The sequence below is a fragment of the Vidua macroura genome, chromosome 4, assembly GCF_024509145.1.
Source record: "Vidua macroura isolate BioBank_ID:100142 chromosome 4, ASM2450914v1, whole genome shotgun sequence".
Taxonomy (NCBI): domain Eukaryota; kingdom Metazoa; phylum Chordata; class Aves; order Passeriformes; family Viduidae; genus Vidua; species Vidua macroura.
In genome coordinates, this window is record NC_071574.1 from 7043473 (window position 1) to 7068029 (window position 24557).

Consider the following 24557-nt stretch of genomic DNA (forward strand, 5'->3'; position numbering starts at 1 on the left):
TTAGATCTTTCTGACTCGTGTATGTCTGCATCCTTGTTTTGCCCTTTTGGAAGGGGAAAGGTGTGTCTGTGACTTCTGGGTCTGTTTTTGGTGTAGGCACGCTCAGAATTGTATCTCAACTGCTGGTAAAGGCTGCAATCAACCCTTTATATGTGTTTGTGGGTGTATTTTAAACGTTAACCCAAAGTGTCCTTGACTTGGTCTCAAGAGGATCCCTGACTTGTGCTTGCCTGTAAATCGTAAACTTTAAAGAGTTTAATTGTCTTGTGTGGAAGCTGAAAGGGCATCAATAAACACTGTGATCTTCCATTTATAAAGAATCTGTGACTTAGGATGCCTTGATAAATACCAAGGAACTGCCAGGGAGTATTTGCTGTGATGGGTTGTGCAGCTGCTCCTCCGTGTCCTGAGGACCTGGAGCATGCTGGGGTTTGTGTCATCTCAAGTCCAGTCCTGGTTTTCAGTGGGCCACTTGTGGCATGCTGTAATTAAATAATGTTTCATTGGACAGTGGGAGTCTGGCAGATATTGGTGTTTGTGTCTGAGTTGTATAAACTTGGCTTGGAAAGCTTTGTCATCTTTAAACACTTTCTCTGTCCAGAATGGTAGTTGTGAATTGCAGGGCACTTGATGAAATTCGACATGGACATTTTAAAGACAAGAAGAAGGTACCGTGTTTTAAAAGTTGTTTAAAGGCAGAAAAATAGCTGTTTAGTTTTTACAGATAAGGCAAAAACAAGGAAAGCTGGAAGAATCCTTCAAAACGAGGAAAGCTGGAGGAATCCTTTAAAAAAAGTAAAGCATGCATCTCATGAAATGCACTGAAATGTCTTTAGCATTGGCAAACTGACTATTCTTATTTCAGGTGCATAAATGGTGGGTGGAGGACTCATTTGTGGAAAGATTTATTTAATTTAACAGCATTACTTTTTTTGTTTAATTTTCATCAGTTTGTTCTGCTTTGCTGAGGCTTGACCCAATAACTCTTTTATTAGTGAATAAGTAATTTTTCTTCTCAGTTTTTTGTCATCTTTTGATTTGGTGAAGGATTCTACTTTAAAGCTGAGGATCTTGAGCTGTAATTTAACATCTTTACTTAATCTCTGATAAATGAGGTCTGGGTCACAGTCTTTAGAAGTGGTTTAATGCAGCTGATGTAACTGTATTGGTGCAGGCTCTCGGTGAAATGAATCATTTGTAGGAGCAGTGACTTGCCTCAGCTGAGCATAACTGGAGTACATTTGGTGGGGTTCCCCTCCTTAAAATGTGCCCTGTTGGAGCACTGCTCTGGCTGGGGCTGACAAATCCCTTATAAAATTCATGCAGTCTGTGCTAGACTGTCCTGTTCTCTGAAGACAAAACACATCTTGCATTTTATGAGCTTCACTCAAAAATTTTGATGCTTGAGTGGTGATGGGCATTTTTCTTTCTTTTCTGTTTTAAAGGTTTTCCTTTTTGCTGCAGATGTATGTTTTAACTGCCTTAAAAATACCCTGAAAGTGACATGTCAGTAAATTTTCCACATCTCACCTGTGAAGGAAGTTCCTCCCGCCCTGTGCTGATGAATTGGAGGGAAATGCTTTTTTCAGCTGATAAAAAGAAATAAAATTCCGTGCCCTTCCCAAAGGAGGAATTCAACAATTGGACAAGTGATGTGGGACCATGTGTTGGTTTGTAAAAGGATATAGTTTGTAAAGATGTTTCCTTTGATGCCTGTGATGAATATGGATGTGTTTCCCTTGGAGAGGGTTTTGATTAAATTATGCAATTAGAGCTGACCAGACAGATCTAAATATAGGAAGAGGTTTCAGTTATCCTGCCTTTGTGTGTATTAACACACCCACACAGATGTGTGTTTGTTATTGTTGTAAACAACACCTGTTTTCTAAAGACAGTTCAAAAAGTCAGGAAAGGGAATGGTCTTTGTGGAAAAACAGAGTTACACAGGAGTTTTATGATGAAAGGGGAAAAAAAAATTCTGTTTTCCCCAGATTTTTCACCTTTTAGAAAAGGTCTTCTAACTTACTTTGATAGGTGGATGTTCACAAAGCCATGGCCAGTGCTGCAGACTGGTTTTAGAGGTTCTCCTGCATTTTTCAGGATTTGGTCTGTGTCATCTAACAATGCTGATTGAGATCCTTGGCTGCTGTTGTACTCCTGAGTGCTCTTAGTGTCCTGGTGGGACAATGTGTGGAGTTTAAGTACACCGCAGCACAAATGAAATGAATAAACCTGCCCCAAAGATGCACAGTGAAATACCCACTGTGATGGCTGGTAATTCATAATGTCTCTTGACATCTTTTTCTTTGGATATGTGTTTCTTTTGAATGTCTTGTGATAGTTTGAGGATTTCTCTAAGAGGCCTTTAGCTTGGAGACAGTGAAGAATGAAGAGTCCCTTCCTACACAGAATTTAGGAAAAAAAAACCCCACCTTGTGAACACTATTCTGTCAAGTTTTGTGATTCACAGCCTTGTATTCATCTTATAGGTTATTTTAGTGAAGTTCATATTTTGCAATCTCATCTGTGCCAGAGTTTTGACTGAATCATCAAGTTACAGTTCCTTCCTGACCTTGGTTAAAGAACTAGGCTGCGGTTTTAGAGATAATCTTTGAAAGCACATCCGATTCAGTCCGACTGCTCACCGACACCAGAAGGGATTTGTGCACACCTGGGTGGAAGTTTTGATCTATCCTGCTTATCCTAGCTCTGCTGTGCTCCAGGCTTACCCAGCTTCCTGAACAACTGCCTTGGCAAACTTGGTTTTAGTTTTTCCTGTAGTCTTGGCAATATAAAATATGTATAAAAGAAGCTTGGCAAGGAGACCAGCAGGAGGTAAAGGAAGAGCTGGTGTTTTGTGACTTTGTGAATCACACGTGCATCTGAATGCAAGAATGAGTAAAATTCAGCAGTGTGTTTCTCATCTCTGGTGAAAAAGGCAGGATTTGAGGATCTGGTGATCACTGTATAGTGTTAGTGTTTTTTGTAAACATGGTGGAGGTAAAATTTATGAAGAATGTGGTGTTTCAATTTGCTTTCAGGAGTATGGTTTTCAGTAGGTCAAAACAGTTGCAAAGGTATTGGGAAGAACAAGGACAAGGGCAGATCTAATTGTTGATGCATGTCTGCTAAAACTGGGAAAGAGCCTTTGCCATGTTCTTTTCTCACAATGATATATATACTTGCTTAGAAAGACTTGTATTGTATTGTGACACAGGATTTGGTATCCAATGTGTATGGAAAGTGGGCATTTTTTCTGGGGAAGCAACAGCAAAGTTACTATAAATCTGGCAAATCTAGTACCTTCAAATCCAGAAAACCTGTAAGAATTTGCTGTTGTCTTACTCCTGCAATGATGACAGCTGAGACTTCAAGGGCAAGGAGCAGTGCCTTGTCTGCCAGAAGGCAGGTGGGGAGGCGGGTGGAGGAAAAGCTGCGGTTCACTGGAGAAACTGGCCGAACTCTGTGTTCTTGGTTTGAACTTTGGGGAGCACTGGGAAGGAGCTGGCAGATCCTGATGGTGTAAGGTTATCCCTTCATGCTCTGGACTAACAGGGCAATGGGCTTTTTGGGATTTTGTTGCCCTCCTCCCCTCCACTGGTAAATCCTACATTGCCCCTGCAGTTTAATTTTGCTTTCTCCCCACCTGCTGAGCTAAAGGGTGGTTGTGGTTATCTGACAGGATTTTCCCTGTGGGCTGTGCAGGATAACATGGGAGATTTTCTTGGAAGGGCAGTCCCTCAGCCAAATAGCATGAGGGATGGCCCAAGAGGAGTTCTGACAGAGTGGGTATTTTGGGCTGTAACAGAGGTTACTTCACAGAACAGGCTGCAGATACCCATCCTCCTGGCCCTTGCTGGGTCTAAGTAAGGAAGGGAGTCCAATATAGTGTCAGGAAAAACCCTACCTACTCTGTTAGGTATGATGAGGTATTTTCAACACCAGTGTGTTCCTGTTTCCTTGAACAATGTGTTGTATATCAGAACACAGGTTTCTGATATACAGTGGTTTGTTTGAATACTTATTTCAGTGGTTTTTTGAATTCTTTCTGCCATGCCAAGAGAACATAAAAGAGTTGTCTTTTTTTTTTTTTTCTTCTTGTCGTTCTCCAAACCTACAAAGGAAGCCAAGTCAGGTTCTTGTACAAGCTCTCTAATGAGTTCTACAGCACTCTGATATGGAACGTGCTTTCTTTTTGCATGTGTGTTGTAATGTTACTGAGGTTTCTACCAGGTTTAGTGCATTTTTCCAAGCTGAGCAAGATCTGATCTTCTGCCATAAGAAGGTGCAAAGGAAGAATTTGTTGACTAAAATAAGGGTAATTCAGCAGAAAACTCCAGACTTTCTGTTTCACAAATCACATTGCTTGAAGAAAGAAATTGAAACTTTTTGCTACTTGCTCCAAGAATAGGGAGCTAGATTATGTGTAACAATATGTTGTTACACATTCTAGCATTGCAGCTGCTTAGACGTCATGCCTTTTAGTAATACATGGAAACTGTATTTATTCCTGGTGGAATAAAGAGACAGCTCCCTGCCTTCTATGCCAAAATCTGTTTGGGTTTGTTTTTTTTTTTTTTTTTAAAAGGTCTAAATATTGTACTGATTACATGAGTTGCTGAAAATATGTATCTCTCAGAGAGGGTAAGTGACTAAATATTTTTAAAGTAGCAAATTAAAATCTCTCTGCTTGTTATTTCTTTATAGTATTACTAAGTAATGGATGCTGGGAAGAGGTACATTGACTAAGATAAATTGAATTTTTAAAATGTAGTCATAGACTAGACAATTTTCACTATTAACAATTATCCTCACTGTGGTTCCTGCCCATTTTTATGCCTAACTGTGCAAAGCATATATTAAAAATATTTAATATGATCCTTTTTGCCTGCATCGCTGAGCCTGTAATACAAATAATGAAATTAGTAGAAGAGTTAGAGTCATTTCTTGTTTGCCTGAAACTTGGGCTAGAAGTTGTTTTCCTCCCCCATCCACCCCTCTGGGAGAGGATCATCTAATTGTCCAAACCCTTTCCCCACCCATCAAAAACAGTCATTTATGCAAAGTGGGATAGTTTCCTATGGGATCTCCTGTGGGAATTTGAAAGCACTCTCATTGAATATTTTAATGTCTGCTTCATGTTGCTGGTGGAGTAACTATCTTTTCTTTGAGGGCTAGAAAAATAGGACTTGACTCTTAGGCATTTTGTCTAAATATATTTAAATACAAGGCTGGCTGAACAGATATATATATATATAAAAATATAATGCTCACTTATTTTTTATAGGCTGCGTACAGGTTTGTGTGCTAATCCAAAGATTACAAAAAAGACAACAGCAGTGAAGGAAGACAAATAAAACAACATCAGGATTTGAAAGGAGTTTGTCGATTCCAACACATCCATCAGCAGACAGAGTGCATAGTAAAAAGTGCATGGGTTTGCATGTGTAGAGAGTGTCTGATAAGTGGGTAACAACTCAATTTCCTTTAAACTGATGCCAGATGCCTTTTGGAGAGTGTTCTGTTGCTTGGCCCAGGTTTCTGTTTCATCCCTACCTCGTGAATAACCAGACCCTTCCAGGGCTGGTGGTCACTTAGCTGCTGGAAATACTAACTCCCACTTTCCCAGAAGGGCACGTGGATTTGGGGAAGAAACACGCAGACTGTGTCATCTGCTGACTCGTGGTTTAATCTTTATTTTGCACTTCCAGCTGATAAGGCCACTTTGTGCAGAAGTAATACAGGAAATGATGCAGTGCAGAAACCAAGAGTGGCAGAAAGGGAAATGGAATGTACTGGCAAGGGCTCAGCCCTGCAGACAAGCTCTCTGCTTCTTGGAAACAAAAATCTCCACATACATTGTGGTTTGGGTTTTATTTATTTGGTTTTGTTGTTGTTTTTTTCCTTTGTCTGCTTGTTTGTTTTTTGGGTTTTTTTAGCTTAATATTGGTTTTGGAGCTTAGAGCAACTAGTGTACAGCAGCCTGTGAGTTTTGTCCCCCTTCCCTTATCTTGCTGCTTGTTCAGGGCTTGGAGTGTGCTTAGGCTTTGTTTTGGAGGCAAGACTTCAGCAGGAATCCCTGGCTGGAGGCTGGTGCCCAGCTGAGTCCTGCTGAGCTGCGTTACTTCCAAGCTCACCTCCAAGCACTGTGCCTAAATGCTGTTCCTCCTGCTCCCAGCAGCTGCTGCCACAGAGATGCCACCATAGCTTTGATGGTGGGGGTGGAACTTGTTTTGGAGTGCATGATTGTGGGAGTGGAATATGTGTGTGCTGCAGGATTTGATCCAAAAACTTCAGAGAATCTGTTCCTTTTGTCTGACTGCTTGGGGCTGCATCGATTGAGATACAGACTATATATGAATTGGGAATAACTCAGTTACAAATGTATTTAAAGCACATGCACTGGGGTTCTGGTAATTCAGTTCTTAAATTAGCACAGCATTTTAATAGAGCACTTTACAGTGCATGTAAGGATAAAGTATACCTGGAGTACAGTCAGTGACAGTAATGGAGTTTCAGTTCATTTAACAGTATAGCACATGTCTATGTAACAAAACAAATTCTTAAATTCGCCCCAGGCTCATGCAAATCTTCCTCTGCATTAACATTATTATTTCAAATACAGTACTTAGAATAAAAGAAATGGGATGTACCAGTTTGAAGTGTGGGTAGATGTGGCCTGAGTCTTAGTCCATAATCATTATTCACATAAATGTAGTTTCTGCAGTCAGCCTAATAAAACTGAACCTCTGCAATTAGGTAACTGTTCTAGTGACAAGTTAATTTGAATAAAGTGGATGGTTTTCAGCTTAAAATTCTTCAAATATAATGGTGTACTATGAAACGATTGCAGTGTATAACAGTCAAGAGAGTAAGTGTGCTGTAGCATTTGCAATTTTAAGGTCTTTTCTTGGTGTAGCTGTGAAATCCTGTCTGATGTGGGTGTGCTGACACCTTTTATTCTCTGTGTGTATAGATTGCTGGTTGGTTGGGTGGCAACAAAAACATTCATATCCTTTTCCCCTTCCCCCTTCCTCTGCAACCTGTTGGTATCCAGTCCAGGATATGTTTCCTGTCTTGTCTGTCTATTTGAAAATCAGTGGCGTGGTGCTCTTTGTCTCATTTCCCACCCCTCCTGCCAGTTCTGGGTCTCTTCTGTTTCCCTTGCCAGAGCCTTTTGCCTGCTCCCAGCCTGGACAAGGACAAAACCTGCTGCTCACTGTTGGGACTCCTTCAGATGTGGCATTCCTCCCCCTCTCGACCCATCTCTTCAGTCCCATTCCTTGTCTCCCAGCTTGAGGACTGCTGTGCTGTCTAAAATCCTCTGGACTTTAGATTTAATTATCTGGACTTTAAAATATCTGGACTTCCTTGTCCTTCCCCCACTCCTTCATGAGTCCTTGAGTGGATAATCAGTGAAGTTCATGATAGCTTTCCCTTACAGGCTGCTCAGGAGCTCTGAGGGCTCTTGGGTGGGGTGGGCAGATGCAGTTTTCTTTCTCATGTGAGTGAGTGAGGGATAAGATCTTTCTAGTTTCACTTTTTTTTTTTTTTTTTTTTTTTTTTTTTTTTTAATTTGTTCCTCAAAGTAGGTAAAACTGAACTGGTTTGGGTTTTTTTTTCAGACTGGGTTATGCTTAGGTCTAGTGCAGTGATTTTTGAACTTCATGCTGGGCAGTTTGGAGAGGCCTGGGCAGCACATTGCTGTTGAGGAATATTGCTTCCAGCTGCTGTCTAAAATAAATAATAAAAAAAGCACTGGTGATTCTGCCCTGTTTCCTTGGGATGTTTTGCTGGTTAAGGTTGCAACAGCTGACAGGCAGATTGTAGCACCCCTCACACTTAATAGTGAAAAATTTAAGTTGAGGGACTGTTTTAGGCTAGATTTAAGGTGAGCTGCATTTCTGAGATAGGGATGTACTGGGTTCAGCAGCAAGTTCTGCTGCTTAAGTTTTCATCAGATCTGCCTTGAGTCCAGTCCTGGAGGTTGTCAACATTTGTTGTTTTGTTGTTGGTTGTTTTTTGATCACACCACTCTTCTGGGTTGAGGTGAGGGATATTTTTAACTGCTGTATGTTAACTTGAATGGTAAAATCCTTTTTTTTCCTCTTTCTCTCTGATACTCTCCTTTAGGTTGTCAACCAGAAGGATTTAGAATAATGAGAAGGTTGTGACCATCAAGGGGGGATGTCAGCGCTGCCTTCCTGGGACTGGAGGATTGAAAAGGAGAAAGGACCAGAACTGTTTGATCCAGGCTGCTTTTGATTGCTGACACAATCTGCTGTTCCCTGGTGGTGGTGGAAGAACAGGGCAGTTGTTCCTGCTTGGTTCTGTGGTATCACCACAGCAGGGTCACCATGAACGTAACAAGCTTATTCTCCTTCACCAGCCCAGCAGTGAAGAGGCTGTTGGGGTGGAAGCAAGGGGATGAAGAAGAGAAGTGGGCAGAGAAAGCTGTTGACGCATTAGTGAAAAAACTGAAGAAGAAAAAAGGTGCTATGGAGGAGCTGGAAAAAGCACTAAGCTGTCCTGGTCAGCCCAGCAACTGTGTCACAATTCCTCGTTCCCTGGATGGCCGGCTCCAGGTGTCGCACCGGAAGGGGCTCCCGCACGTCATTTACTGCAGAGTGTGGCGCTGGCCGGACCTGCAGAGCCATCACGAACTGAAACCTCTGGAATGCTGTGAGTTCCCCTTTGGTTCAAAACAGAAGGAGGTTTGCATCAATCCCTACCACTACAAGCGGGTGGAAAGTCCTGGTAGGTTCTTCCTTGTTTGTACCTTCACACCTTATCTGAGCAATGCAAAGTGTGGCAATTAATTATGTGACTCATCGGCTTAAATAAGCAAAAGTGGCTGTTTGCACATGTCAGATTCTTCCTCTGCAGTTTATCTGGATGTAAGCATTAATTAGCAGCTCTCCCTTTCACGGGGGCGAATGCTTCACTTGTGTACATGTTTTATCACTGCACAGAGGTAATCTTAGTATGTGTCTCAGGCTGCTGGGCCTGGTATCATCTGGGAATGTTGGTACCCACTATCCCTCAGTTAATTTGTTTACTCAACTGTGCAGATCTGTGATTTTGTATGAAGCATTGCAGGCTAACATAAAAGATTTTTTTTGCATTACCTGTGCTTGAAAACCATTCTGACACACAGCAGTAGTAATACTGCTAGTATTATTATTAGTAGTATTTTCAAATTACTATTCCACTTTATCACTTCAGTTTCTTCAACCTACAGAAAATGATATTGTTTTAATGTCTCTCACAATTGTTGCCTTTTAAAAAGATTTTGAGTTTAGACAGCAGATTATAATCCCCTCAGTTTGAGCTTTTTGATAGCACTGTTTGATTGTATGTGAAATTCTACTGTCAGCTGTTCTGCAAACACTGTTTGCTTACCTGTTGCCCACTGCCTCACTTCTTTTCTGAAGGTGCCACCCATTCTCTGTCCAGTCTCCTCTTCAAGGGCCAAACCTCTCTTTGATAACTCCGTGCTTCATTTCACTCAAGCAAGTTTATTATCAGGGAATACTTCCCAGGGACTAAGATGAACTGTGCTTGGATGTGTCATCACTAGTCTCCAGCTGTTTGTGAGGGTGTACAGGGACAGCTGCAGAAATGCACTGCAGGCAGGGATGGACTTCCCTGGTTTAAATGTGGGAAGTCCGTCGGTGTTAGGCATTTCAGAAACTCTGCAGCTATCTGTAGAGTGGCAAGGATACACAGAACCGTGATGGAAATGAGGTCGTTGAAAGATTGTTTTGCTGTGGATGGAAATTGCGTTTGTCTTGGATCTGCAATGCACAGTGCATATCTTGATGTTAAGTATTTCCCTTTGCTGTGTTAGTATTAACTTGGAAGTCATGTGAAGAATGGCAGATGCAATGCCCATAATGTATGTATTTACAAAGCAGCAGCTTGAACAAAGGAACTCAGCTCTGGAAAAACAGTTCTGAAAAAAATTTTAAAAAATCTCAACAATTTCATATTAAGTACAAGAGGGATAATAAAATAGTCATGTACTGCTAGCTGTGTGCATATGTCTGGGTTGGTTGCTTGCGTTCAGTATTGCAAAATACTGAAAATTAAGATTCCTGAAACACCTCTCTTTCTATTAGACTGAGCAACAGTTGGGCCCTTACTGTAATGCCAGATTACATGTTCTAGCTCATTTTGCTTTACTATTGAAGACAACTACTGAGTTTGAGAACATTCTCATATGGACCATTTATGTCATATTTAAAACCAGGTATTTGTACATATCCTGTCACTTCACAGAATCACAGAACCACTTAGGTTGGAAAGAACCTCTGAGGTCATTGAGTCCAACCTTTGACCAGACACAACCATATCAACCAGACCATGGCACTGAGTGCCACATCCAGTCTTTCCTTAAACATCTTCAGGGATGGTGACTCCACCACCTCCCTGAGCAGCCCATTCCTACGTCTGATCAACCTTTCTGTGAAAGAATTCTTCCTAATGTCCAACCTAAACCTCCCCTGGTGCAGCTGGGGACTCTGTCCATATTCTGTGTTCACTTCAGTGACAGCAAGACAGAGTAAAACTTTCAAAAGATGTCTAACTAGAATGTACATTTTCAGCTGGGTATGTAATGTAGGAGGGGTTTGTGTTTAGTCAGCCACAGATTGTTTTGAGGGATATTGCACAGAGCTGAGTGGGAAAACAGCTTTTGGAAATAAGGGGTAGCTGAACTCCCGCTTGGATTGGAGAGCTGTGCTCCATAATTTCTCACTTCTTTTTTCCTGTCCCTTTGTTGTTCTTGCTGTCCTCCAAACCTGATCTTTATCTTTATTTCTTGACAGTCACTCCCAAATTCTGCTAACCATTTTTCCCATTTTTGCCAGGACATTCAAACACCATTATTGCCACATAAGTGCTTACACTTTGAGATTAATGGGTAGTGGGAATTCATGCATGTGTCACTGGTTACAACAATCTATGGACTCAGGCAGATATCAAGGTTTGTGTTTCCCAGAGGGCTTAGACGTGTGCTTTCTCTTGACATAGCAAAACTGGAAACTCAGATTGTATGTGATACATGTTTTGTGTGCAAGGTACATCTTGAAGCTCTGGCTCTGCTTGACAGCGTGGTCTCTGTTTAACTGTTTCATGCAGAGCCAGTTACTGGAGATCTGGAGGGTATGATCCATGGGGTGGCATCTATCCCTTCATTTTCTACTGATTGTTGTGTGATTTGTTTGTGTTGTGTAAGGTTTGAGGAATGGATTAGTGGTAAATCTTCAAATATGTAAAATAAGTAGTGGTCTTTGTTGGGAAGTCAGTGCTGTGAATACATCTCGGTTTCCACAGTGCCAGAGGCATAAATGGATTTTCTGCCTTGACACCTTATTCCATCCTCACTGTTTAGCTTGTGAAGATAAGCTTGGAAAGCATGAGAACTGGCACTCTGTGGTGTGTCTGCCAGCTACAAAGCTACACCTGAGTCCAAGTGAGATTTTTCTGTTAGCCAACCTAGATAGGAACAGGTTGTAAACAGTGAGAGGAGGCAGAAAACTATCAGCAGTCTCAAAGAGGGAATCTCCCAGTGTCCCTGCACATAGAGGGGTCGATGGAGCTGCACTCTATGGCAGGGTGCATGGGCTGCTCCTGCTCCTTGTGTTGTGCCAGCCCAGCTGTTCCCTTGTGCTGAACCAGATCACAGTCACTTTTCCTCTCCCTGCTGTGTTACCTTTCAGGCTGATGAGAGCAGCACAGGGGCTTTCGTTCTGGCTGCAGGAACATCTGTACCAACAAGGCCCTGTGGAGGACATCTGGGAAGGAGTGGAGGTGGAGGGACATGAGAGGAGAAAGTAGAGACTTGTTGCTGGGAGTGGGAATGCAGCCTTGCACTTTGAGTGCCAGGAGGAAATATCTCCTCGAGATGGGTTAAAGTAGCTCACTGCTGCTGTTCCCTAGGTCTGTTGTGTGCAGAATTAGTTCTGGAGCAAGGTAGTTAATGGCTGTCAGATTTCTCCCTTGGCAAGGCAAAGCAAAGCTTTTAATTAAGGTGAGCAAGGTCTGAATTTGATGCCTCTTAAAATTGGCACACTTTGCTGAACTGGTGTGCTTGCTTGGCTGAATCTGCTGCTTCTCCTCAGTTTTATTTTTTGGTTTAAAGATACCTGTTGGGATTATCCTTAAGTATGATCAAGACTTGCTAAATAATTAGCTGTACTGCATACACAGAGGCTGAGAGGAAAAACCTGACACAATGTTTCTCATCCCTCTGAAAATGCCACAAATGACCTCTCAGGGTTTGCTGGAGAATGTGTCCCCCCTGAGACACTTCCTTCCAGTCTCTTATTCCTTAGGTTTCTGTGGAGATAACAGCCTCTGCTGCCTGCCTCTGTCCTCAGTTATGTCAATGGGACCAGATGAAAGCTATCATCCAGAATTTTAGGGGGAAAAAAAGGCCTGGATCCTGTTTGCTCTAACAGCAAAACAAAAGGAACGGAATACAGAACAGGGAGGATGAAGAGGTGCTTAAATTGCCACTGCTATTAAAAAAAATAATAATAAGTCACACCTCTAATGTGGCTTTAGGGGAGGAGGTTCAGTTCTTTTGCCTTAGCTAAAGGGGAAGGAAGGAAGATGAAGAAACTGAATATGTAATTTTCTTAAAGTGCTGGTGAACACTAGCTCTCCTCCATTCTGATGCAGATTTCTGTTTGCCCCTACTGTGTTTGCCCCATCATCCTGCTAGGTTCTGACTTTATAATATGTTATAAAGGAGGCAAAAGAGAAATTAACTTCGTTTTCATATTTCAAGTGTGGAAGTGGTTGAAGGTGCAGTGTTTCTGTAGATGGCTGTCCCCCATTTTTTTGCAATTACCAATAAAACACAGATTAAAGGGGCTGAATGGTTTTCCTCTGTTCAGCTGCTCTTCTTCAGAGAGCTGGCTGCTCTGTATTGAGGGGCTTTACAAAGCTGATGGTGCCAATGTTCCAGCCAAACGGGGGGCAAGCAGCGGTGGCTTTCTGGGGACACAGACAAATACAGTGTCATAACAGTTGAATTTTCACAGCTGAAAACTGTCATGTTCCTTTCAATTATAACCATGAATTCAAAGTGTGTGCCTGCTTCAGCGAGCTTGTTGCTGGCCAGAAACATTTTACCTGTATGTGCAGCTGCTTTTTGCCACAAGAGCAGGCCAGGTCCCCAGGCTCTGAGTAGAGTGGTAGGTGTGTCATGCTGGTTTTGCTCTTGGTGGGGACTCTCTGCCTATGACTTTAACATGATTATTTTCATATTTGTCTTTGATCTCCTCTGCTTTTGCTCTCAGTGAGGCTCTGAAAGGCAGCACACCTATTGCAGGCTCCCACAGAACCAGGCCTGGTGGAGGATAATGCCAACAGTGCCAGGTCTCTGGGAGAAGGGGAGAGGAGGGGGAGGAGTGGAAACAGCGAATGGGAAGCTGCATCTGGGGTGTAAGGGAGGGCAAAATTGCTGCATCCCTTCAGAGTTCATATGTAGAACCAAATTACAAAAATCCTTTTGCCTGTATAGTTCCCATAGCAGGATTTCTGCACCTCTGCAGACTAGGGGTAAGGGAACAGAGTGTCATCCCTGAGAAATTTTGCTGTGCAGCCATGTATGCACTTGGGTGTGACTTTAAAAATAGCATTGCTACAACAGGTGGGCACAATTATAGGATGGCTCCCCAAAATAGCAAAAGCAACTGTCAGTTTGCTTGGCAAGCAGAATAAAACTTCCTTCATTTTGGCTTTGCAGAATTCAGTTCTAAAATTCCCCACCAGAGCCGAGCTGGGGGAGAGGAATTGAAATGAGGAGGTGGAAGGAGGGAATGGTCTAACAGCAGGGTTTTCCTTGTCTAGCCTCACCACTTGCCAGAAAAAGAAACTGCAATAGAGGACTAAAATTTGTCAAGAAAGATATGTTTCTGTCCTATTTTATGTGTGTTTTCTTTCTTCAAAATTAGCCAGACACAGATGTTTCTTCTGATTTGAAAGACCAGACTTCCAAGTTTTAACCTATTCAGTAGGATGGTGGCTGTGGCTTTGGTACAGGTAATTTGAACTCTGCTCTGTGTAAATGTCTGGGTTAATACACACTATCACTGTGACTGCTCCTCCACCAAATCTGCTTACAAGGACTGCCTCACTAATGTGCATACAATTAGTACTAAATTCTGAAATTGACCTTGACAAATGTCAGTTTAATCAGAATGTCAGCTTATCAGAGCATCCGCAAATAAAATCTAATGTTAGCTGAATATTGTAATGCAGGAAATGTCCTAATATTACTTGTCAAATGCATTTGGACCAGATGTCTGATGTAAAAGCAAAGTCAGTACAGTAAAGTAACAACTGCTTTGCTTTTTTTTTTTTTTTTTTAGGACATACAGTCTTCATTTGTAACTACGCAGAATGACAAATCAAGCTTTGGGGTCTCCCAAAACTGCAAAATAAAATTAAGAGTTGAGAAAACAAGACAGCTGTCAGCTTTCTCCTTGAGTAGAAAGTTTGTCTTTTTGTCACCCAAAACAGATTGCTGAATAGCTATAATTACTAAAACAGAGATTTGGAGTGAAAGTCTCAGAGACTCGAATTTCTCCTTTTGAGAAACCAGCAAAGCAAAGCTGTGACACCACAGCCAAGGGTTATTGGAAGAGCTTTAAGTAGTTTGATCCTCAGAGATTGCTTTTGACACTATACTTATTAATTTTATATTTTTAACCAAGAATAACTCAGGCAACATGAGAAAACCTAATGACATGAAAAGTTTTCTCTCTACACAGTATTTTACTGTTTACAGGCAAGATTTTGGCAAGGGCTGGCAGTCAGAATGCTTCAGTGACTCCCTGGTGCTGCAGGGAGCAGCACGTTCAGCTGAGCACGTGTTGATGTGTTGGTACCTGCTCTGTTCTCACCGTGGGACTGGAGTGCTCATCAGGATGCCACAGCTTCAGCTGCTGTGACCTCAAAGGCAGGAAATGAAGCTGGGAGTCTTCAGGAGGGTTCAAATTTGTTGGTTTAACACTGCTGCTGTCTTTTGTTGCTTTTGGGGTTTTTTTTTCCTTCTCCTAACTCTTCCTTTTTGTTACAATTTAGTCTTTGCAGGATTTTCTTATTTCCAGATAGCATGAACTTTTGTTTTAGGATTTTCCTCCTTCCCAAACTTCAGTTCTGTTTTTCTGGCAAAACATACGTGGCTTTGCATAAATTCAGATGAAAATGCAGCTATGTAATGCTTGGAAATTAAAGCACTCTGTCTAATGATAGTGTTGTCAGGTCTTCATTAGCACTGAGGGCCCTGTTGTGGGACAAACCCTTTTATAGAGCATATGTCAACTAAGACATGGTTTTTAAGAGCAAAAAGTGGAGCACCAATTGCTTATATTTTTCTTCTTTCATTTATTTTATAAATACATTTTTTACAGAAGAAGTAGAATCTACTTTGGCAAGGAAAGTGGATTAAAGTCTGCTCTCTTATACATGGCCCCTTGTATTTCCTTACATGGTCTTTCAATTTCCATACGTGGAAAGAGAGATACCTACCCAAATTTTTACATAACATGCAAAGGGTGTGGAAAAAATGAGCCCTTGAGGGAAGCTAGCTGTCATCTGGGCCTTGTGTAAGGTAATCAAAACCCATCTGGATAGAAAATATGCTTCTTTGAAAGTACAGCAGGTCCTTTGGATTGAATTAGTTTGAGGTTTTTCATAGAGAAACTTAAAAAAAAAGTTATGTTCATAAATTGGATACTTTCTGTGTTTGCTAAAATCATTATCTCTGGAATGTGAAAATAGAACAAAAAATAAAAGAAAGAAGATCTTTATTTAGGATTGCACAGCTGTTAATTTTCTGAAGAAGAACAGGGTGACATGCTGGAGATAAAAAGAGTAGAGATCAGTTAGTTTCTTCAAAGGCCACTATTACATTTTCATGAAAGCATTTCTTCCTTGGTGTGGTTAGTCAGAACATTTATCTGAACAGCCAGGTTGCCTTTGGTCTATCTTCTGTATTTTTGGCATTCTTGGCTCTTAGATGAAATGGCCCTGTGGGTTAAATTGCCCTGTAGCTCTAATTTCTTTAATATAGCTCCTCTTGTTTGGTGCAGGCATACTTGGTCTTATTTGCATGGTAAAAACAAGCTCCCCAATTCCCAGGCTGGCTTGACAGACACGGGAGCTCAGAAACAGTTCCACAAACATACCCATCCTGCTTCCTGGGGGGTTTATCCCCCTCTTCCTTACTAGTAACCTTACTGGTAGTAGTCCTGTATTAACTCTCAACTGCAGGTCCACATCGACAGAAAAATTTGGGAGCAAAATTTAGCCACAATATAGCACATAAAACCTTTTAATCTGGTGTTTGAAGAATTACAGAAATCAAGCTGTTGGATGACTTGTGGTTCTACTCCATTAACTTTAATGAGGTTGAGTTGGCAAATCTGTTGCAGCAGCTTTATAAGACAACAGTGTATTCGATATTATGTTTCCTTAAATATATGTTGAAGATGCTGATGTTAAATTAAAAAAAAAAAAAGAAAATTAATATTTTATTGTATCAGTGCTCCCTTCCGCTGAAGAGGAAGGGAGGAATTGTGTTTGCAAATGGTCAGAGCCACATCCTGCGGAGATCTGCACAGCAAAGATGTGCACTGCTTCATTATTTCATAGCAACAGGTGTGCTGGCTTAGCACTGAATAACTCTCTCATGCTCTCTCCCCTTCAATTATACCTCTTCCTGGAGCTGGCAGCTGCAGCAGAGATCAGCCTCCTCCCCTGCTGGACTGAGCCTCAGTAATTTGTTATTCCATGTGGCTGAGGTCTGCAACCTGACCAGAAGCTCAGCGCCTTCCACAGGGGCGAGGGGAGCAAGAAGGGTGTGCATCCTCCTTTGTGGTTTGAACTCCTGGCAGCCTTCCATGCTCCAAAGGGCCCAGTCCCTGCTCATCCTTACTCCTGAGTGAACAGCACTCAAATTAACTCCTCTGTGGCTCCACTAGGAGCAGCTTCCCTGCAAAAAAAGCCAGGAGCTGCAGAGAGATCAGGTTCTGGCAGTGAGTGACTTGGAGTTGGACTAATTGGAGCACTGCAGTCTCTGTCCTACCTGATGTGGCCTTTCAGGGCTTTTCCTCCTCATTGAAGGTTTTTGTATATACAGGGAGGATGTAAATTAGGGGCAGCACTTAATATAAATTCTGCAACCATATTTTTGAGACTATTTGTTTTGTATCAATACCAGTTGAATTCTTTTTTCCCCCTTCTCCATGTGCATTTTGAAGAAGTTGGCATTTAATCACTTGAGGTTGGTGGATTTGGACAAAAAGCATGGGTTTGCATGAAGGACACCTGGGAAAAGGAGACTTGTTTTTATCTCAAGTCCTGCTAAATTTTGCCAGTGGTTCTGCCCAACAGGAGAAAACATGTATATATACCTTGGGAAAATCTGGCACTGCATTAATTTAATTACAGAAAACATACAGAAAACATCCTGTTCTCCTGCTGTTTTAAAATGCTGTAAATCATTTGGCTTCCTCTGATGTCATGTGTGTCATTGTTTAATGTGAGGTAAGGGATGGGAAAGGTAGGTGATGTACTTTCTGCACAAATTAACTCCATAAAAGTTAATGGTTTGACCTTCATCCATAGGAAAGGAAGAGATAGGAAAGCTGTGTTTTTAATGCTTAGAAAAGTAAGGAAGAATCATAAAGACAGGAAGGGGAAAACACATTTTAACACATGATCTCATTACTAATTTTTTCACTGGTAATTTATTAGCCCAGCAAATGTTGACTATGACAATTAAATAGTATTCGATCTAGCTGCAAAAGGATTGCTTGATTTAACAGAACAAGCTTAATTCTGAGAAACTCTAATATTCAGAGAGCTTGGCTCTGACATGTTGAGGATGAGGGATTTGTGATGTCCACCCCTATGCTGAATAACTTTTTTTTTAACAGCCTGTTCCAGTGGCATGTCAGAATGGTTGTGTTGGAGCAAGAAAGAGTTTGCACAGCTGGGGGAGATGCAGCTTCTCCTGGGGTGTTTTGCAATAGAGGACTTCCATAGAATGACAGATGGATGCATTTTGTTTCAGAAAACACCATAATTAGGAACTTTGCCTATGCCTTGTAAAGTGGAGTTGGGTTTTTTGACATCTAAACAAATCTACTTAAGGGTGATATCTGCCTCAAATATTTGAGATCTCTTGGAATCTCAGTGAAGTTGCTCTAAGTAATTGAGAGATCAGATTAAAAGCTTAAAACCTGCTTCTGCTTGGGCAGCCTAAAGTTCAGTAGTTAGGGTTTGAGGTTTTTTCAGTGTATGTTCAATAAAGATTTCTGGGATCAGACTGCTCCTGCATTAATGCTAGTAGCAGGCAAAAATCGGAGCTTAATTACTCTCTTAGGCATATGCAAAAAAAAAAAAAAATCTGAGCAAGGGAAACCTACTTCTTTTCCTTTTAGTTAATCTGTGACTTTAGGAATAGAGAGTGAGTTTTTAGTGTGGCATTCATTTATATCCCTTTTAAGCATGAACCTAGACCTCAGACCTGGTCTGTGTGTCGAGTGGTTATCCTGGTACTCTTGGACTCCAGGACACTAAAGTAAATACCTGAGTGTTGCTTCTGTAATAGCAAAGTGCTGGAAGAGTAAAGATGTCCCAGTGTCCTGGAAGAACCTGTTTGTCATGGGAAGAAAATGTTGTTTGGTGCTTTTTTTTTTTTTTTTTTTTTTGGCAATTAGTTTGTAATTCGGGCTTTTAATAAAGCAGCTGTCTCCAAAACACCTTTCTTAATCTGAATGATAGCTATGTCTGTGTAGGCTTGGTGACTGCACATGCTCCTGTTCCTCTTCTGTGTGCCCAGGTGTTGATGCCACAGCAGGAGTCTCAAGGAAAGAGGGGTGGTGGCCTTGGCTTGTTTTTCCTGGGTTTTGTTGGGTTTTTGGCACCCTCTCTTGAAGGCAGACTATCTGGAGGGGGTTTCTTCCAGTCCTGCTCAGACGTGGAGTTGGGAAACAGAGGTTCCAAAGGGGGAAGACGTGAAGAGGACTTGATTTTTTATTTCTCTTCCACTACTTGGTTCATGGACCTCCCTCTCCCTGACCTTGCCTCTCCTCTTCTATCCATCACCCAAAAATTCTGTGGAAAGAAGAGCTTTTAATCCTTCGGTTAGCTTGGGCTTTGCTGTGAAGCATTCAAAGATAGAATCTAAGGAACTGGAAAAAGAATTGATTCTTTTATCTTAGTATATCTGGTGTCATGTTCATATTCCCAGTTTGAAAGAGACCTTTGTTTTGCAGCTGAGAAGGCTTCAGAAGCGTGGTGAGACTCGTAGTTTCTGATGTTTCTCTGATCCCATAGTGGCACATAGTTGCAGCTCAATTGCTGCTCAGTTGGTTTTTTTGAACTACATAATTTTGTTTAAATTGCACATTTTGTAAACTGACTTGAAGAGTTAATAACTGTTTTAATAGAAACTTGTAAGAACATAGTCCAGGTTAAAAATAAAATTACAGCTGTTGGGACCAGACTGAGTTCAAGGCTTATTAGTATTGTCTTCAGGAAAAAAAAAAAAAAAAAAGTGTTCTTATTAGCAAGGGTTTGGGTTACAGGCCATTAGGTGATTAGTCAGATGACAAGTGCAACAGGAGGAACTGCATGTCAGCATTGTCAGGCGCTTCCCAGCATCTCTTTGTGCGAGTGAGACTGAAACACAGGACTGTGGTTTGTTCTTGGCTCTTCTTCACTGGCCCTCTGTGAAAACAAGCTCCCATCTGGCAAACCGGGGAGCGGCGGATTCGAGCTGCGCAGTAACTGGATGCGAGGGGAAGAGTTCTTGCTCGGACACGCGCTTCTAGGTTTGACTACCTTGTTTCTGAGGCAGATGTGGATACGCCGGGGCAGGGGAAGAATGTGGGTTTTTTCCCCCCTGTACACCTTCAGAACTGAGTCTCTAACGCTGCGGCTTTTCTCCCTTTCTCCCTTTCCAGTTCTTCCTCCAGTGCTGGTTCCGAGGCACAGCGAGTACAACCCCCAGCACAGCCTCTTGGCGCAGTTCCGCAACCTGGGACAAAACGAGCCCCACATGCCGCACAACGCGACCTTCCCGGACTCTTTCCAGCAGCCCAACAGTCACCCGTTCCCCCACTCGCCCAGCAGCAGCTACCCAAACTCGCCTGGGAGCAGCAGTAGCACCTACCCGCACTCTCCAGCCAGCTCAGACCCAGGAAGCCCTTTCCAGATGCCAGGTACAGTCAGCTTCCCTTGAGAAGGGAGGTGGTGGTTGGACATCACTGCTGTCATGGATTTTTTGCTCAATAACACCAAATGATCGGCCAACACTTGCGTTCAATAGCAAGCTAAGAGATGTCAGGTAATGAGGAGTATAGAATCTCTTTGTCGGGTAATATTGAAGGCTTTAATATTGTGCCTCTTTCAAACACACTTAAAACATTACAGTAGAACTCTTGTGAGGTGTGGGGAGGCATCCAAAATGTTTTGGGGACCAGTTGAGCAGTTCAGCCCGCAAAGTTCAATGCACCAGAGGTATGATGCTAGAGATCATCCTTGCTTGTGATCATAAGTTCAGCACAAGGCTTTAGTTCTGCAGAAAAAGGGTATTTGTCAAGGTGATCACGTTATTGCTACTTGATACACAATTTCTTCTCATCGTGGTGTAATTCCAAGAAGCTTCAACTGAAAAACAGGCCATTGAAATAACTCTTGAGGCTGTATTACTACCTACAGTCAGAGAAGAGCCTTCCTGGTATCTGTATAAAATTCTGTGAAGCTGCCTTTTTTTGCACTTTACATGCAGCTGGATAAAAATACCGCAGAAGCGGTCTGTGGTGGATTTCTTGATCTAAATGCTGGGAGAAGGATGCAGTACAAATGCTTACTGATCTTGTTTGCCTGTTTCCTTCAGGGGCTAAGGGGAGGATATGTGTAAATAAAGCAGCAGATTTGTGAAAATCTGTTTCCTATTACATGAAATTAATATCTGTAGATTTCTTCTCTTACTAATTGTTGCAAATTTTTCTCTTGTGAGTGAAAACTACTGAATTTGCTGGAAGGAAGGAAAGAGTTTGTATTGGCTTTTCTAAAAGATGTGAGAATTTGCTGTGAAACCAGCTGTCTTTTTCTTCTTTTTTTTTTTTTTTTTTAACATGATTGCTGTGGTTGGGGCTCTTCCAACAGAGATAAAGACCTAACAAGGTCTTCCTGAATGCTGGCTTGTGGAAGTTCACTTGATCTTTGAAGGTCTGTTCTGTCCACATGCCCTTAATGTCGGCAGCTGCAGTGAAGAAATTGCGTTAGAGGGGAGGTCAGGATACTGATGTCCTTGATGCTTAGCCCTGGACAGTTGTCCATCTTGCACTAATGGGGAAAGAGGCTGACATCTGGAAAATACAAAAACAAAGGGGCAAAGCAGTTAGCCTTGAAAACTTTCTAGATACTGCTTAATTTGTTGCCCGTGGCCTTGGAATCTTGTGCATGACCAACATCATGTTTGCACACACACAAGCATTCAAGGCTTAGTAAGACATGAGACTCAAAATCCAGTGCAGTTTGTTAAGCTTTTAATGCAACCCTGCTGCCATCTCTGTCTTTCTCTTATTCTTTCTCATCCAGCTGAATGTGTTCAAGTAATGGAATTAGCCAGGTACCTGCCAGCATTAGATGTAAAGCTCTCAACAAAACACCTGCTAAACAATAAGTTAGTTAATAAATTTCATGAACATGTGTTTTCTTAAAATATACATTAAAAAAATCCAAACAAAACTACCACTCCACAAAAAAAAAAAAGACCCAAACCTACAGAGCATTCTGTAAGTTTTGCCTTTTGTTGATGCTAATTTGCTTTTCAGAGTTTTGGAATCCCCTGTGATTATTTGCTGTGGTAGTTTGCAATCCATACTCTCAGTAATGGAAATAAATGTGGGATGAGCAGCAGCAGAGACATCACAGTGGTAATCTAATACGAGCTTTTGCAGCAAAAGCTTGCAGGGATCAGGCAAGGGTTTCTAGCTCTTGGATGTACCTCTGTGCAATTGATCTGGAGGAGTGTGTCCTCTGGTGTATTGGGAAATGGTGACATTGGCAACTTCCTGCAGCTTGTAGGAAATCTTTTGGGAAGCTTTCCCAGGAGTGGAATAGGCAGCTGAAGGGCAGTACTGGCTGGGACACTTCAAACAGAGCTGACAGCCACGTGTTAATGAGTGTGGGCATGTGCATGGGCTCCTGTGCTGGTGATGCAGCCCTGAATGGGACAGGACAGAAACACTGACAGAGAAATTCCAGACCCACAAGGCCACTTTGGTAGGATTTGGGTTCCTGAACACTTTCTACTATTCCCAGTCTAGGGAAACAGAGCTAATACTTTGCACTGACAATGATAAGGCCCTGGATTTAGCTGTGATGTTTAAATAATTTGCTGGTAGAATTGTGTTGGAAACAGAAAAGCTTCTGTTCACTTTTAACATATTCAGTATCTACTGCTGGCTGGGCCCTGAGACCTCTTTGTGCCCTGATGTTTGTATGGCACTTTCAGCCTGCAGAACTGCGGGTTGGAAACACAGCTGAGCTTTCTTTTGTGGCTTTATGTGGGGGTGAAGTGACTTGTTTTTATTGCAGTTGTGCTTAATATACACAGTAATTCTTTGCTTTCCTTATTCAAGGTCCATGATTGCTTTTTCAGATTTCTGGTGGGTGGAAGTTTATAGCTGAGTCAGGCTGGAAGCATTTCCAGGCTCAAACTGTTGATGTGGATATGTAGATGTGCTTTAAAGAGAGGAAAGGACTCATGTATCTGCCTTTTCTATATTTAGCTGATACTCCCCCGCCCACTTACCTGCCTCCAGAAGATCCGATGACACACGATACCTCCCAGCCCATGGATACCAACATGATGGCACCTGCAATTCCCCCTGATGTGCACAGAGGAGGTAAGAACGCTTCCTTCATGTTTTCTGTTTCGCTCCTGAAGAGTAAAGAACCTCCAGAATTTAGGAGTAATAACTGAGTTTTAATTTTGGATGGATGTTGTTCATGAAAACTTTTGTCTGCTGAAAAGAAAAAAAAACGGCCATGTAATTTTTCTTCTGTTGTTATAAGGGATGAAATAGTAAAGCTGGAGATTATTTATAAATGTAAATATTTATTTAAGAGAGGAATCTATCCCACGACTCTTTAAAAATGTAAAATATATGGGGTTTATTTCTTTCTTTCTCCCAGCCAACTCGAAAGACCAAAGTAATTTTCTGTTTTCTATTGGGAGCTTCTACTAATCTCTGAATGGAAAGAACTCCTCTGAGGCTGCAGAATACAGAATTATCTGCCTGAGGTGTGGCATTGCTACAGACTCTAAAATTCTGTATGAAATAAAGGCCTATTGCTTTATGCACTGTGGCACAGACATCTTTTTAAACATTGCTTGTTAAAGCCGCAGCAGCGGCCGTGGCTGCTGAGTAAAGGATTCGGTGCATTCATCATCACATTGTGAGAAATGACCCCTTCAGAGAACACTTCAGCTTACACACTTGTGGCCCATGCCAGGAAAGAGCAGCAAGCTGGATGCTGTGCCAGAACAATTACCAAGATCACAAGCGTATGAACAATTGAACTGTTGTGTTTTGGATTTTTTGGTGTTGGTGGGTTTTTTTAGGTTTTGTGGGGGTTTTTTTTTTTGCTTTTTTTTTTTTTTGTACTTGTTTTGCTGTTAGCTCAATGTCTGGTTTCAGGAAGTGTATCTGCCCTCAGCACAATTTGGATGGCTTTTTTGTTAGCCTATTCACTCTCTGCTTGGAATGAGCTTTGCATGTGATAAACTCAGTCTGTAGCACTTCCACTTTTTGCTGATCACAAAGACTACACTTTGAGTGTATGAGTAGTTTGCAGGAATAGGAATTTTGGGCCAGACATTTACTGCCCCAAAATACATTTCTCAAACTTTATGCCTGACTGCAGACCTCTGCATGTGTGTCCCTCTACCAAAATGCTACTATAGAATTCCTCTAATACATGAGAGATGATAAAGAAAAGAGGGTTTACAGTTTTCTTCTTGCTCTTTATCATTCAGCCATTTCAAAATAAAAATTGTCTTTCGATATTTTTCCTTTCTAGTAGTTTAGTACAATGGGTTTTCCTCTCTGTCCCTTCATTAAAGAGAAAGACTTTTAGGTGTCTTCACATATTTATTATTCACATACATATGCTGTGATAGCACGACTTAAAAAAAAAATCTGCTGCAGGTTGTAGAACAAAAGATTTTACTGTGAACTTACTGCACCATTTTTTGTTGCAAACTTTGTAGAAGTGTGTTCTTCATGATGATTTGTTAGTCTTAAGAGATTTGATTGAACAAGCTGCATCCTGTCAATGAAGTTGGGTAATTTCCATTGTTGGCCCATGCTGGGAATAGAGAGACTAAACGCACCTGCTCTGCATGACTTAAAGCAAATGTAAGGAAGTCAGTATGAAATCTGTGTGAGAGAGATATGATTAATTCTGTAAGAATGGCCAGCTGGCAAGATTTCTTCCTGACTTTGAGAACTGGG

At 41.6% G+C, this 24557-nt stretch overlaps 1 protein-coding gene across 5 annotated transcripts in view; it reads left to right on the forward strand.

Annotated features, from left to right (window-relative positions):
* Positions 1-24557, forward strand: part of SMAD1 (SMAD family member 1) — a 42810-nt gene that overhangs the window by 11807 nt on the left and 6446 nt on the right. For 3 of the 5 annotated variants that reach the window (XM_053976301.1, XM_053976302.1, XM_053976303.1), the window contains 3 exons: positions 8134-8757; positions 19992-20249; positions 22830-22946. In XM_053976301.1, coding sequence (XP_053832276.1) covers positions 8358-8757; positions 19992-20249; positions 22830-22946 — 775 coding nt within the window. In that variant the 5' untranslated portion in view covers positions 8134-8357. Of the gene's footprint in view, positions 1-625; positions 669-1617; positions 1671-8133; positions 8758-19991; positions 20250-22829; positions 22947-24557 lie in introns of those variants that run through there. The other 2 variants (XM_053976304.1, XM_053976305.1) reach the window with 2 other exon arrangements.